Genomic DNA, 15,583 nt, shown 5'->3' with positions numbered 1-15,583 from the left:
TGTGGACGAAAAGGAAGAAAAAGTGACGATGGCAGAGGGAAGATAATGTTCATCTTTGATGTAAACGTGACCCTCAAGTGGAAATTTCTCCCACTGCTTTTATGCATCTATACCGTGTTCACTGCACTGCAATTCGCATTTTTGTCTTGTTATTCAATAAAACTATCTTACCATCTCTAATCTTACTAGAGACGTACATTTGCATGAAATAATAAGACTTGTTTTCAGAGAATGTTTGTGAATTAAGCTCATTTTTTTGTGTAGGTAAAGATCAGTTGGTCTTACAGAGTACAATAATTCATTTTGTTCTAACACTGAATGTGCCTTTAAAAATATACATTTCTTACTCCTATACCTTGAATTATTGAAAGTGTTACTGTGCATAAGAGACACCAAGTGGTGGCATGTGGTACTGCATGTGCCATTTCCTTTTACTTTAATTGTTCCTCCTCGCTCAGTAATTCAATTTTTAATTAGATTGGTAATTAGAAACCTATAACTCCATCTCCAAACAACACATCCTCTCTTTCTCTCTCTCTTTCTCTCTCTCTCTCTCTCTTTCTCTCTCTGTGGGCGGAATATAAGGCCAGCTCTTCTGAAAGCATTTATGGCGTTTACCACCACCTAATTATAGACTGCGGAAAGATAATATTTTATCTGATTAACAAGATGTTGTAATTTACCGAGACGTATAGTTAGTAGACTTGAGTGACATTTAAGGCATGTTTATATCCATCATATCTCCAGGTCCGTTACGTCTGGTATTTGACATGTGATTGACACTTGCTTGCCTGACGATCCATGTTTGACGACCTGCTATTCTCAAACACTATTAAGATGATGAGATGGGAAAGTCCCCCTCTGCGAGCTTTACTGCGCGGTGTCGTCTTTCGGCAGATCTGGGGCACACACACGTGGGTCGCAACGATCATTTCTTTCCTCCATTGTTTCTATTTGGACATATTCGCAGAATATGAATGCTGGAGAAACAGGTCAAAATAACAGAAAAGATGCTCTGTATTTTTCAGACCCCAGACACCGAAAAAAAAAACAAGTTCATATTCGCTTTTAAACAAATGCAACAGTAATATTTGTACATGTATTTAGGAAAATAGGGGGAACAAATCTGATTTATAACACAGTTTTCATGTGTCTTGTCATGCTGTCAGTTTTTCACACTGCTGTTGGATGACTTTGTCACTCCTGAGGTTTGATTTCGTTGAAACAATGGACTGGAATGACCACAATACATCTAGAAATGCTGATTTGAAACGTTGCTATACTTTGCTTTATGGCACTTTTAAAAATGTATGGTCATTTAGGCATTAAAGATACATGGATAGCTGTAGGAAGGAAGTAGTTTTCACATGACTGTCTCTAAATCGGGATGATGGACTCTTTGAGAGATACTGACAATTTTAACAGATGCTCGGTGTGCGTGTGTATATCTGAGACTGTGTTGAGTTCTGATGTAAACTGACAGAATCCAGCTGTATCTTTTACACCAACCTCCCTCTCTCTCTCTCTCTCTCTCTCTCTCACCATGTCTCTCTTTCTTACCTTTTATAGCTGCTGTGCTGAAATATGAGAATAATGTCATGAACATTCGGCAGTTTAACTGCTCTCCTCATCCCTACTGGCTCCCTAACTTCATGGACGTCTTCACTTGGTCTTTGCCCTTTGTTGGAGAGAAAGGTGAACTATTTGCTTCACTACGATTTTTATAGTAATCCACAGGCTGGGTAAATTGTTTCTGTGTTTGTTACATTTAGCGTGAGCAACAAGATGCTCTTTGAAACATTCTCAGATCTTGAATGACATCATTGGGTTTTGCACCAACAGCAATGTCATACCTGCAAAATACTAAGAAAGTCTAAAGTTGTTCATGTTTCATGTTAATTGTTATAACATGCATAAATATTTAACTTTTCTTACAAATCTTAAATACGTTCAACTAACAAACCCTCTCTTTTTCATCTAGTCACTGAGATGCTTGTAAATGTTTTGAGCATCTGCTCCAATGATGAGCTGACCACCGATGAAGAGATAGATGGTAAGAAGGCACAAACGCAAACAACATCCAGTTGGTCTATATCTCACAAGGGGTCGCAATCCTGTCATACTGAGTTACTGTACAGTGGAACCTAATCTGTTAAAGGTTGTCTGATAAATGATTGTCAAGGGCTTACATGTTTGAATATTGTACAAAGCTTTATCAACACTGTTAGGCAGTGTAGCCAACACCCGTTCACATCAACAGGAAATGACATCACTTGCCAAAGGGAGTCGTGCCATATGGAGCCCCTCTCTATAACAGCTTTTAAGTCAGGTTTTATTTGAAGGTGTAAGCCAATAGGACAGATTGTATAAACAGGGAAACAATATGGTAAAATCTTTATGATAGTCTATGTTATAATCCTATGTAAAAATGCAAAAAACAAACATAAAGTAAATAATTAGATTTTTGCATAGATTCAAATTTTAACAAGTGTAGTATTACTTTTTTCACTTGTATTTTTTTTTTCAAATATTTGATCGAATCATAAGGGCTTATTTGAAAGAGGTGTGCTTTTACTTCACATAGCCAACAGGTTGACAGTTTACAGCCTTGTGAACTATAAAATAACTGAGAAAATCCTCAACTTAAATTGAAGGAGGACAAGAGACGCAGATATCATATACTGTGCTGGACGCTGTTGACTCATTTGAACTGGTAAGAAATTATTATACAGTAGGGACTGCATTGCACTCAGAATATCTTGGCAAACATACACCAATGCCCGAAAACCAGCATCGAAGTGGCTTTTTTTTTTAAGTGGCTAGCATTACAGATTTTTCTTTATTTTTCAGAAAATTACAAGGTCTGGTTTAGTTTTTTTTTTAAATGTGACACACTGTCACTTCAAGAAGAAACTTGCAAGAAAGGATAACTGCCATCTGACATAAACTAGATAATAAGAAGCTTAGCTTAGGTTGAGCTCTTACTCATAAACACTATCATCTCCTCGCTGTCTCATTCACACACACAATCTCTCTTTCTCTTTCTGAAGTAGTTTAAAGGAGTATTTCACCTTCAAAATTCTGTCATCATTTATGCCATGGTAACACTTGACTTTTCACTCCATTCACTTCCATTCATACGCATGCGGAAACACTAGCCTGTCCTTAGATATTTTGCATTTGCTGTGTAGCAATTTTTAAGTTTGGTGAACTCTGACCTGCGAATTCGGGTCATGTGAGTGAGACCAATAGAAGATCAAAACATCACATCTCTCGGGAAAGAATTGTAAAAGATGGAGGAATCTATCCCGCCTATATTTTTGCAGCACTGTCCAAACGAATGTCCTTTCAAAACTATATGACTTTTTTTCTTCTGCACAACACAGAAGAAGATATTTTGAAAAATGTTGGTAACAGAACAGCAAAGCCCCCCATTCACAAGTAACACATGCAAGTGAACGGGGGCTATTAACGACATTTTTCAAAATATCTTCTTTTGGCAGAATTTTCATTTTGAAGGTGAACTACTCCTTTAAGACCTGTTTTAATATTTGTTACTTTGTTTCCTTTTGTATTGTTTTTCACATATTCACGCTTAATTTTCTCTCCCTCTCTCTTTCTCTCTCTCTCTCTAAAGATTTCTTCTGTTGCATATAATCAATCTCCTTTTCTTTGTTTCAGAGTTCTGTAAGGCATTTCTTCTCTTTTCTTTAGTTAATGGGTGTGTTTTTGCCACTTTCATTCTCTCCTCGCTGCACTCTCTCATTCTTCAGCCATCCATTGATCATTCTGTTCTTTTTCTGTTTCTTCTGGGGGTGTTTCTAAAGAAGGACAGCTAATATATGGGCCCAAGAAAGGTACAGCCTCTCAAAATTAAATGCGGTGTGCACTGTGCAGCAATGCCTCTTGCTTGTACCTTTTCCCAGGGGCGGTGATTGAGCTAACAATAAAGTAATCAACCTACTCCTAATATCCACAGATACTAATTTTGTGTTATATGCACCCAGTCTGTTGGAACCGGATGAATGATATATTAGAAACTGTATGAGATTTGTCTGAGGCCTTTGGTGGTTGTGTGTGAATTTTCACTTGACATCTTAAAGGGATACTTTGCCCAAATATGAAAAATCTGTCATAATTTACTCTCCTTCAAGTTGTTCAAAATCTGTATACATTATTTTGTTCTGATGAACACAGAGAAAGATATCCCCCACATTTACTCTTATAGTAGGAAAAACTTTATAATAAACTTATACAAATACTTGAAGAATGTAGGACAGCCAACAGTTCTGGGGCACTTTTGGCTACCATTGTTTTTTTCCTACTATGGTAGTCAATGGGGGGGAATCTGGCTGGTTATAAGCATTATATCAAATATCTTCCTCTGCGTTCATCCGAATAAATAAATATATACAGATTTTTGGAATAACTCGAAGGTGAGGAAATTACAAAATTTTCATGTTTGGGCGAAGTGTCCCTTTGATGCAGGAAAACTGCTTACGCTGTTCTGATATGAGAACACACCCCATGGAGTTTAACAAGTTTTTTTAAGAACTTCTAGAAATCATGTGGATTGGACTTGGATACAGATTTTATTATCTTTTACATTTTATGATTCACCTCACATTGTTGCCATCCCTCTTATACTTTGTAACCATTTATTCCACCTAACCATGTTGTAAGTCTATGTATAAATACTGTGACCCCAAATGGTATTTGATGCACCTAAGGCAAACCTAAAAATAAGCGCATTGCATTTGAATACAAAATATTATACCAAGCAAATTTTTTAGGCAAAAGCAATTATTTCTAGAGATGCACCAATGTATCAGCTGCAAATAATTATTGGATGATTTGTATCTATTTAAAGCACCACAAAACCTAAGTTTGACTGTATATTGCTGGTGTCCTTCCGAAATGTCCAAAAGTTGAATAATGTCATGAACCAGCATTTTTCTCTGTGTAGGATTATTAAAATGAAACGAACAAAATTAAATAGTTTGTAATTTTATGTTGGCCCGTTTAATGTTAAATGCATCTGAGTATTTGATAATAAAGTATTTGATAATGCATTTACATTACATTTAGTCATTTAGCAGATGCTTTTATCCAAAGTGACCTACAGATTAGGTAAACAACGGAAGCAATTGGAACAACCTAAGGACAACAAAAAGCATAAGTGCAAAAAAAGGGTCTCATATAGTCAACCATGCAGAAATAAACCAGCTAGTATACCTTAATTCATGTGTTTCTGAACTTTGCTCATTTAAAACATGTGGTCTATTTTATAAAAAAAGTACACATAAGTGTACAAGTGACAAAAATTGGATTCGGCCAAAAGTTGTGTGCTTAAATAGATCTAGAAAAGTCATATTGAAAAATAGTCTTGAAAAATCTTATTGGTGCATCCCTAATTATTTTTGAGTAGATGATTTCAGATGTTTGCTGATGATGCTTGGTGCGATATTTGGTAATCCATTGCAAAAAAAACCCATAACAAAACCTTAAAGTTTTAAATACATTTTAGGACCAGTGTATCACCCACGCTTAAACAAATCTAACATCTATGTTAACACTTTTGTTAAGAAGCATTATGAAGCATTCAATAAATGATTGTGTTGGTTTCAGTGTTGGTTTCAGACACTCGCTTGTGCATCACAAAGTTAAAACCTGTAACACTGAAAACGTCAGTTAAAACTAGAAGGTTCTTCTCCTTAACATTTGTATAGCATGACACTATGATTAACCCCAGCATATGTGTGACTGTAAGGATTAATGGCAGGCCAGCTGAATGCTTAGCATGCATTTCAGGGGTGAGGTCCAGAGGCACAGGCCGCTGTGAGAAATCTATGTATTGATCCACACTAAACGTGCTGAAACGGCAAGTTCTGTAGAGCTGTGCTTCCCCTGCAGTCAACAGTTTGGATAATGACGCTCAGAGGAAGTGTTCAGCCCACTTACTCATTTGTCTTTTTAGATATTTTAGTTGGAATGTAATTATGATTGATGAACGTTTAAAGTTGTGAGGTTTGGCAATGAACTGACTGCTTGCGTTTTAATGAAGCAACTCATCAAAAATGTTTTCATCCGTACGCTATAATGTAACGCCCGGATATATGTTTGCTTGTGTCACATAGGTGCCACGGCTTCAGCTCGCAAGGAAGTTATCCGGAACAAGATCCGTGCTATTGGAAAGATGGCCAGAGTCTTCTCGGTTCTTCGGTAAGATGTGTGTGTGCAAAATGTGAGTGTTTTGATCCTAAAAGTATTGTTATCGATATGTAACAATGGGGTATTGTTATAGGGAGGAGAGTGAGAGTGTTTTGACGCTGAAGGGTCTCACTCCAACCGGCATGCTGCCCAGCGGAGTCCTCTCCGGAGGCAAGGAAAAACTCCAGAACGGTGAGACAACACACACAGATTTATGTGGTCAGAGGTAAAAAACACATCCACATCAGGCCTCTTTCAAGCCTGTTGATTTAACAATATTAACTTAGAACTAAATCAGATCACAATTTAACACTTTTCTTTAATGTATGCATTTTACATTGTCAGATTACTTTTAACTTAACATGTTCACTGTGCTCCCCCTGGTGGTTTTGTTATGAAACTTAAATATTCTTTCCTCTTTGCTCCCTTTCCTTCTCTCTCTCTCTCTCTCTCTCTCTCTCTTTCCGATCTTTTTCACATTTTGTCTCTCCTTCACTCTTCTGTCTCCCTAGAAACTGCAGGTATAATCAGTTGTGCAAGTATAATTCAGATCATCTGTTCTTAAGAAACATAGTTTCGCTCTATGTTTATTTAAAGGGGCCACAAGCAAAATGACAAACGCTTTTAAAGGAACATGTTATCAGTGTATTATTCATCTCATATTCACTGTGTCCAGATTTATAACTTGCTAGAGATTTGAGTCTGTCAATGGGATTTTGGATAAGAACTGATCGCCCTTAGAAAGTTAAATAACACATTCGCATTTATTTGTTTAAGACGAATCAAAGGATACACTTACACACCCCCTGAAATTATTTTACATACACAATTTTAATTTGTTGACAATTTTATTGAAACAGGATGTTAAGGCAGCGTAGACAGATGGGCTTGTCATTTTGGGATAGTCAACGGGTCGGTAATAGCTTTTTGTCACCATTTGATCATAGAGGTAAAGATTATTCTCACAATAGAGAAGGTTTTATTGGACAACACCTCAGCGGGTAAATTTTGGGGTCACTTTTTCTGAAAATTTTTAACATGTTAGCGCTAGACCTGAACAAAAATCTCCAGGTGTAATTTCATGGGGTTTTTAAGTTCCTTGATTCCATTTTATATATGCGTATAAGCAATATCATGATGCTGGACATATTGAATTTGACCACAGAAAGGGAAGAATGTTCCTAAAACACATACGTACATGTTTAGTTGCTGTTTTCACATCATTACAAAAAGGGGCATGAATAGAGATGTCAGTGATTCTTCATTCAGTCTTACCTTACATCGGTAACATCATGCCCCTTTACATGAAATACTCAGAACTGACAAGCTCTCAAAGAAAGAGGATTATGAATTAATTGATCTCAGGCTTGTCATTCACAAACCAAGGCAGAAATCAAACTCGCTCTCGTCTCGCTGGCATGTTCTCCCATCCGTTGCATTGATCAGGGATGGTTTATGTTCAAAATTTAGCTTTGGTTTTATAGTCGGTTTCATTTATGAATTAATGTGTAGCGGCCATTTTGCCTGTGGCTGGTTGGGTTAAGAACATGCCAGAGGTAGAGAGATGTCAGGAGATATTCTGCTACAGCATTAGTGGAATTACAGTGATGTCCCGCCCTTGTGTCTCTGTGGACATTAGTGTGCTTCTGCTGTAATGCTAGGCCCTCCATCACAGCTGATGTATTTAGCTTTTAGCTTTAATGTGTCGGTGTGTGTGTGTTTGGCTGTTCTCTGTACTCTTATTGGTTTATTCTTACTGTATAGTTTGCACTAGGGCTGTCGAAGTTAACGTGTTAACACACAAAACATTTTGAATGCATTTAAATCACATATGAAACATTTTAAGCAGTTCTGTGTGATTTCTAAAAAATTAAAACATTCTAGCTGAATGTAATCAATCAGAGCTTAAAGGGATAGTTGGCCCAAAAATGAAAATTCTTTCATCATTATTCAACCTCAGAACCGGTATATGAGTTTTCCTTCAGTGGAACACTAAAGATATTTTGAGAAATGTCTGATTGGTTACAGTTGAAGTCAATGAGGGCCGTGAACGTTAAAAGATCTTCTTTTGTGTTCTGTAGAAGAAAGAAAGTCAGGTTTGGTATGAAGTAGGAGTGAGTAAAGGATATACAAATATTTTTGGGTGAACTATCCCTTTAAATGCTGTCTCACTATTGCAGGTATGTTCTGTAAATAATTGATTTATAAATCAAGCCTATATCAAGTCATCTGTCATTATGATTCATTCATATAGACGGTTTCATCTTAACAACATAAACAAACGTTACTGCGCATGCGCACTTTTGTGACCCCCTTCCAACTGAACTTCCGGTACACATTCACAAACAATAGTGTGCCTGTAGATTATTTCTGATAAGAATCTTAAGGAACCGAGAATAAGTGTTACTTGGCTAAACTTGTCTCTCCAAAATTCGAATTTAGACTCCGACACCAAGCTCAACCGCTAGATGTCAATCTACCCTACGGTTTGTTAAAATGCGACCAAACTACGGACCCATTTAACAAATTGTTTATTTAATAAAATGAACATACAACAAAATTCAACTAATCGTTTATTTAATACAATTATTATACAGTTAAATAATAATACAAATTAAAATGAACATAAATTAAATAATATATAAATAGTTATATTATTAGACCCTACCCAAACACAAACCGGAAGTTAAGTGGGGGTCAGGCGCACAGCGTCCGGTGAAACAGTCTATAGGTGTTAATGTTTATACCAGCATGTTTAAAGAACACACATTGCCAAACCCAAAAACTGCTCAAATGTAGTTTTTTCCCTCATGATGAATGTGTTAACGCATTAACTGCATAAAATTTGTGGGATCAGTTTTGATTAAAATAAGTGAATCCATCGACAGCCCTAGTTTTAGTGTAGATTAGAATTTCATTATTCTGATACAAATGTATGTGATTACTTGAAGAACAGGGTAAGTTGAATATTAAAGATTGGGGTAAGTTTAATAATCATACACAATTCGAAAATTGTGATCATGAAGGAAAACTGCTTGTACAACAATATGCTCTATAAATTGTTTTATAAATTCATATTCACTCTTTAGCCCAGCTTTTGGGTCACTTCTTCTTCCTTGCTGTGATGTTGGCGTCCACATTAAATAAGGAAATAAAGTTTTCCTGGTACATGTCAATCCTCATTTACCAAAGCAACGCTTCTACAGATTGCTTTGATTGGTCCGACTGTCTGTTTTGAGTGTAAAACCACCTCATTAATGTCCATGTTATGACTAAACACCTTTAAGCTTTTGTCGTGCACCACAAACATTGTTCATAGTCAAACTCCTGATCTTCTCCACTCTTTATAAATGTATCATCACATTTAAAAAAACAAGTTACCCATCATTGTCTGTCTCTTCCTCTGACAATGACAGTTTTTAATGACAATGAGTGTCAAATTGGGCTTATTTTTCTACTCACATGACCAATGTAACTTGTTCTGCTCATCTCTCTAAATCATTTTGCAACCCGCTCTTCTTCTCTTCAGCTACTATTGAGGCTATAGAGGCAGATAAAGGTAAATAGGTCAACGGCCCCTTTTCCCTCTTTCTGTTGTATCTGTGCAACAGATAATGGGTTCCACTGGGTTCATGTCAATGTAGCTTGTGTAGTGTGTTGGGTGTTTGGGCAAATAGCCTGTGGTGCTGGTGTGCTGAGGAGAATTAGGAAAACGTAAGACGAAACACAAAAAGTTCATTATTGTTTTAAAGGGGAACTCATGCAATTTGTTTGAAGTTGTTGTGGATGCAACACGTTTTGTTAGAAAAGCTGTGGCCAACTTTTGTTAGTAAAAATGCATTAAATGGAAAACACAGTAGTAGTCACATTTCTGTATTGTGTGCCAAGAGGACATTTCAGAGCGTAGAGTTGACCAAAAAATACCAATCACAATTCTTTTGTGTGACATTAATGGAAATAAGGTGCTTACTATTCTAGATTAAAAATACAAACAGTATGTTAAACGCTCTCTTATTTCTAAGTCACTTTATATAAAATCATCTGCTTTATTAAAACACCCGGGACCCCTTTAAAACAATGTTTGGATGTAGGTGTCTTTTGTTCTTGCACACATTTTTACTTTGGGCTTTGGACTTTCGTCTTGAAAAATGGTTTAAACTTTGCAAGAACAATGACAGCTACTCTTTAAATCGCAGGTTTGTAACTGCTATTTACAGCTTCTGTGTTATGTGGTTGTTCTTCTTGAACATTTCTCCTACGGAAAAGAGGTGCCAGCTGTGTCGATACTCTGGTTTATGTTTTACTTTTCCCTGTGGTTTATCTATGTCTGTGTTGTGTCCTTGTGCTTTTCCTGGTAACACTTGGCTACTAACCTGTGTCTGCCCTGTACTATGCAGCAACACAAATCTTTTACATTTTAAAGTATAGAACCAAATGGCAGTCATATGGTAGAGTTACTCGGGAAACAAAATGTTTGTAGATCCCTGAAGTTTGCTGCAGCAGGGATTACATGTGGTTAGCTTAGCACCAAGTTTTCTTGTTAGTGTATATTTGAGTCATTCATGTGACAGTTACATCATTTATATACATACATTTTGTCTGTTTTTCCCTCTAGCGTTTTTACATATTCCTTTAAACACCGTCCTTGGTGTTGTGTCTATTTGTTGTTGAGCGTGGTGGGAAGCTCTGTTCTAGATAGCTGGAGAATGTTTTTCGCAGGATATCCTGAAAACATTTGACTGGTTTATTCAGTGATAAGCAAATGATTCAGCTTCATTCCAAGGCCCTCCAGAACCGAGACAGCCCAGCACCGCCCAGTAATCCCAAAATTGGTCACCAATGTGTATATTTGTGTTCTCTTACAAAAAAAAAACTCTGCTTATAGTTCTGTGCAGGAAATGCAGATTTTATCTAAACAACAACACAACATAGACCTTGTGAATACTGTATATACTGTGTACACATGCTTTCCTGTGGCTCAGTGGTCAGAGCATGGCGTTAACGGTCAAGGGTTTGATCCCAGGGATAGGTCCTTTTCACAATGACGTCACTTAACTTCGGGCTTTTTGCAAAGCAGTATATCATAACATCGGTCTTGCAACAAACAACAAGACGGACATCCATTTTGCCGTCTCGCTGGAATTTAACAACAGTGATAAAACTTACACTTATTCAAGTACTTATCCTAGCACCTTTCCTAACACAAAAAGAAAAGAAAACACTTAGTCAATAATCAAACGAGTACTGTTCAATGAAAAATGTGTATCCTTTATTTCACTTTGATCTTGTCGTAAGCAAAAATGTATCTGCAAGTTGTTGTACATCATCTAGCCATATTTGTGGCAGCTATGCAAAGGACTTCGATAAACTCCATTCTGAGGCGCAAACAGAAGTAACGATACACTGCTTCGCGGCAGAACGGAAGATGCGTGACGTCATGTGAAAAGGGCCTATTGCACATACTTGGAAAAAAATATGTAGTATAATGCGTAAATGTAAATGTACTGTATATGATTGTACGATTTTGAGGTATTTATTTATTTATTATAAGTAATATATAGTGTGTTCTGGAATTTGTTGTTGTTAAATCAAAGAAAATCGCCTCATATGGTAACGTCAAATCTAATGCCATAAGCTTATGCATTATCACAGCCAAACTTTATAGAAAATTCATGTGATTTTCAAGCACTGTGTTAGATATTGGCTTATTACGCCATGTTTCTTCCCTCCCACCCCAGCAATCAAAGGCTTCTCACCCCAGCATAAGATCAGCAGTTTCGCAGAGGCTAAAGGCCTGGACCGCATCAACGAGCGAATGCCGCCCCGCCGGGATGCCATGCCCTGCGACGCCAGCCTCAACTCGCTCAATAAAGCACTGTCGTCCGAGACCAACGGCACAGAGGGCAAGGCCAGCAGCGGAAGCGGCAACATCCAGTGATTCTGCACCGAGCCAGCATGTTCGCCGTAGCGATTAAGCCCCTCCCTCTCTTTTTCCATGCCATAGCCGATGGAGGGAAAGGAAGGATTTGGAGTGTAGAGTTAGAGGAAAGGAAGGGAGAAGAACAGGATAAAGGAAGCAAGTCAAGGGAGAGAGAAGCATTTCAAACATAATTCAGAGTGACACTCACTAGTCTTTGGATATGCCTTTAAATTTATGTCGATTTTATTCTTGCTTGTAGAAACCATGACAAGTTCTCATCGGTTCACTCTTATTGGAATGATTTGGGTGGGGGTGGTCTTGGTTTTGGTGTGGGGAATTACAGCAGGCAAATGAGAGATCTGTCTTATGTGAAAAGGCCTTTACTTACTGGATCTAAGATTTTTTTTGTTTTTCTCTTTTCGTGTGTGTTACTTCTTACTAACTATTGTACGTTTACAAAAATACAGCACTAAAAATAGACGGAACGTTGAAAAAAGTTTTTAACATAAAAAGGGTGTACAAACTAAGTAAGGACTATTTATTGATACCTTTTTTGCTACTCTTATAAACTAGCTCTATAGAGTAAATTAGGCAGTCTTAAAAGATTGTTGCAACATTGTTATAATGCCAAAAATGGAACGTTTTATGGTTTTGTACAGATTATGCTTACCTCAGGTTTCTTTGGTGTGTGTGCTCGGATCCTACTTTCTGTATAATTGCAAGCTAGCTTGATGAATATGGATTTTCTCGGAGTTCAGAACTGGAATTAACATTTATCATTTGCGAATATGTCTTTTGTTTCGGGTGGGTTTGGGGGTAAATTTATTGTGGCTTGCTGGAAATTGTGTGTGTTATCTTTTGAATATTGCGAACAAACAAAAAACAATATATATAAAGCACCTATATTCTGTAAAAAAAAATGAGAATGAGAGAGAAAATGTGATTAATGGAAAGCATCTGCCTATGCATGTTTTATAAGATTTATCTAAGGATGTTGAATTACCTTGGCTGCCGAGGCCTGTTTTTACCTGTAGTGTGCTTAGTGTACAAATCCTGGAAATGTACCGCCATTCTTAGCTATAACACTTGGAAAAGCTTCTGGCCTTTAACTTGTTTTGTTATCAAAGCATCTACTATTAATATTGGATGATGAGGAATCATGGTTTTAAACAAACGCTCGTATGTACACCAGTAGTGCGATATAGCATGTGTAGGTGTTCACGTGAAATAAGTTTGTGGTTCTCTAATGTCAATCTCAAAATGCATGATAGCTGTTAGTGTCATACAAGGTTTAGAATCTTTTTCTTTATTTTTTTTTGTAAATGTGCCACAGACAAAAAAAGTGTAATTTGCATATTATTATGAATTATTATTATTAACTCTGCTTTGTATATTAGTTTATTATTGCTAAATACTTTACAAAAACAAACTTCATCAATGTTTTTTTAAACAACTGCTTAAGTGCCCAAGTAATTCACTACACGAAATGAAGCCTTGCTTTTATAATTTAACTTCCAAACTGTTGGCAGATGACGCATGCACTCGCAACTATGAAAAGGTATTTTATATTACTGTTCAATAAAAATGTGCATGAAATTTAGCCTTGTCAAACTTTTTTCTCAGATAAGTTGAATTGAATAGAATTCTCTTCATGTGATGGATTTTACATGTGCTTGCACCTTTACAAGGCGTTTGTCGCAAATCTCTGGAGGCAATGAAGACTTGACCGGCATTAACAACCAAATAGGAAGCGAGCACTTGGCAGATCCATGACCATAAGGTGTTTCCTTCGGAAGACCTGATTAAGTTGTTTGATAAAAATTTGGCAAAACATAAAGATGCGTTTCAAGGGATTATGAAAACACCTTTGTTAAATAGGTGGAAAGGAAGTTTATGTGAGGGAGTACACTTGGTTTCCTTTAAAAACAACACGCATAATATCACATTACACATGGGATTAAATCCTTTAATAAGGATTTCACTATATTCGTCGGGTTGATGAAAATCTGACCTTGATTGTAAATTCATCTACTTTAAAGGGATAGTTCACCCTAAAATGAAAATTCATTATATATGGGAAAGGATTATGGAAGAATGTCAATAACCAAACAGATCTCGTCCCACATTTACTGCCATAGTAGGGATAACAAATACTGTGTAAAATAAATCTGAGGGTGAGTAAATGATGACAGAATTTTCATTTTTGGGTGAAGAATCCCTTTAAATGACTGTTACGGCTGACATACAGAGGGCCACTACAACCAAAATGATTTATATTTAAAGTGTACCAAATGCAAAATGAATGGATTTCGAGAGATTCATTCTTTTGAATTTCAGTCTCCGCTACACTACCAAAAAATTCAAATGAGACTGCCCAAGCATGCATTATCTCTTGCGTAACAGAATTAGTTCAATAAATATCAATTTGATGCGATTTTTGATTTATCTTGTCATGTTTTAACAGTTTTCTGCTTCCTCTAAACATTGACCTATAGGCTGGGTTGCAAAGCTCACAGTTTACTTAAAAGGAGATTCACAGAAATGACCATGTCATTGAATTTCCTTGGCCTCCGTCTGTGTATGGATCGTGTGAGACACAATAGAGCAGGAAGGAAGCAGATTCTCACATCCTGTTTGGGGGTAAGATGGAATAAATCAAATCTTTGGAAACGAGTAGAATTTAGGAGTACGTGTAGGAATAGGAATAATGCCTGTAAAGCATTTATAAATGAATGCACATAAAAAGTGTAAAGAATTTAAATGCCAAATTTTCCTTTGGGGGGGCTTGATAATATTCGTATAACGTGTTGCGGTTCAGTTAATACATTATCTCATTTTAAAGGATTATTTACCCCAAAATATTTTTATCATGTACATTTCCCAATTCATTTGACTTTTTTATGGCACACAAAGCAAAACCATTTTTGTGCCAGCCCTCAAAATGTGTTTATATTTCATGAAAAGCTCAAACTCCAAGGCGTTCATATTTGGATGAACTAACATTCTAACATTTTAGTGCTGGAATTTCTAATGTAACCGGGGGCTCCAACAATCCATAATTTAACTCCTAATGTCATACCAACTCAATAAGAAATGCTTTATTTGTTTGAAGAAAAAAAAACGCTGAGTTGTTTTCAGTCCATGGTTGAGACAAAAGGGAACAAACCAGTTTTAATTTTAGTGAAAGTTTACCGCTAAATGAAAATTCTTTCATCATTTACTTGCCCTCTTGTCATTTTTCGGACCTGTATGGCTTTACTCTTCCGCATAACAAAAATTGAAAAATATCGGTATCTGAACAATGGGGGTTCTCAAGTACTTGCATTGTTTTGTGCCCAAGAACTAAATGGGTACCGCCATTGTTTGGTTAACAACATTCTTCAAAACATCTTTTGTGTTCTGCAGAAGAAAGAAAGTCATACAGGTTTGAAATAACTTAAGGATAAGTAAAAA

At 36.7% G+C, this 15,583-nt stretch overlaps 1 protein-coding gene across 2 annotated transcripts in view; it reads left to right on the top strand.

Annotated features, from left to right (window-relative positions):
* The window catches only part of LOC130426938 (protein phosphatase 3 catalytic subunit alpha), a 79,825-nt gene extending 66,095 nt beyond the window's left edge, over nucleotides 1-13,730 (top strand). Inside the window, exons 9-14 of one of the 2 annotated variants that reach the window (XM_056753956.1) lie at nucleotides 1,570-1,695; nucleotides 1,982-2,053; nucleotides 6,138-6,222; nucleotides 6,305-6,402; nucleotides 9,740-9,769; nucleotides 11,949-13,730. In XM_056753956.1, the coding sequence (XP_056609934.1) occupies nucleotides 1,570-1,695; nucleotides 1,982-2,053; nucleotides 6,138-6,222; nucleotides 6,305-6,402; nucleotides 9,740-9,769; nucleotides 11,949-12,148 (611 nt within the window). In that variant the 3' untranslated portion in view covers nucleotides 12,149-13,730. The remainder of the gene's footprint in view (nucleotides 1-1,569; nucleotides 1,696-1,981; nucleotides 2,054-6,137; nucleotides 6,223-6,304; nucleotides 6,403-9,739; nucleotides 9,770-11,948) is intronic. The other variant, XM_056753963.1, reaches the window with a different exon arrangement.
* The last annotated feature ends 1,853 nt before the right edge of the window (nucleotides 13,731-15,583 follow it).

The sequence above is a fragment of the Triplophysa dalaica genome, chromosome 1, assembly GCF_015846415.1.
Source record: "Triplophysa dalaica isolate WHDGS20190420 chromosome 1, ASM1584641v1, whole genome shotgun sequence".
Classification (NCBI taxonomy): domain Eukaryota; kingdom Metazoa; phylum Chordata; class Actinopteri; order Cypriniformes; family Nemacheilidae; genus Triplophysa; species Triplophysa dalaica.
Note: the sequence above shows the minus strand (reverse complement) of the source record. Positions and strands in the feature narration are given on the sequence as shown.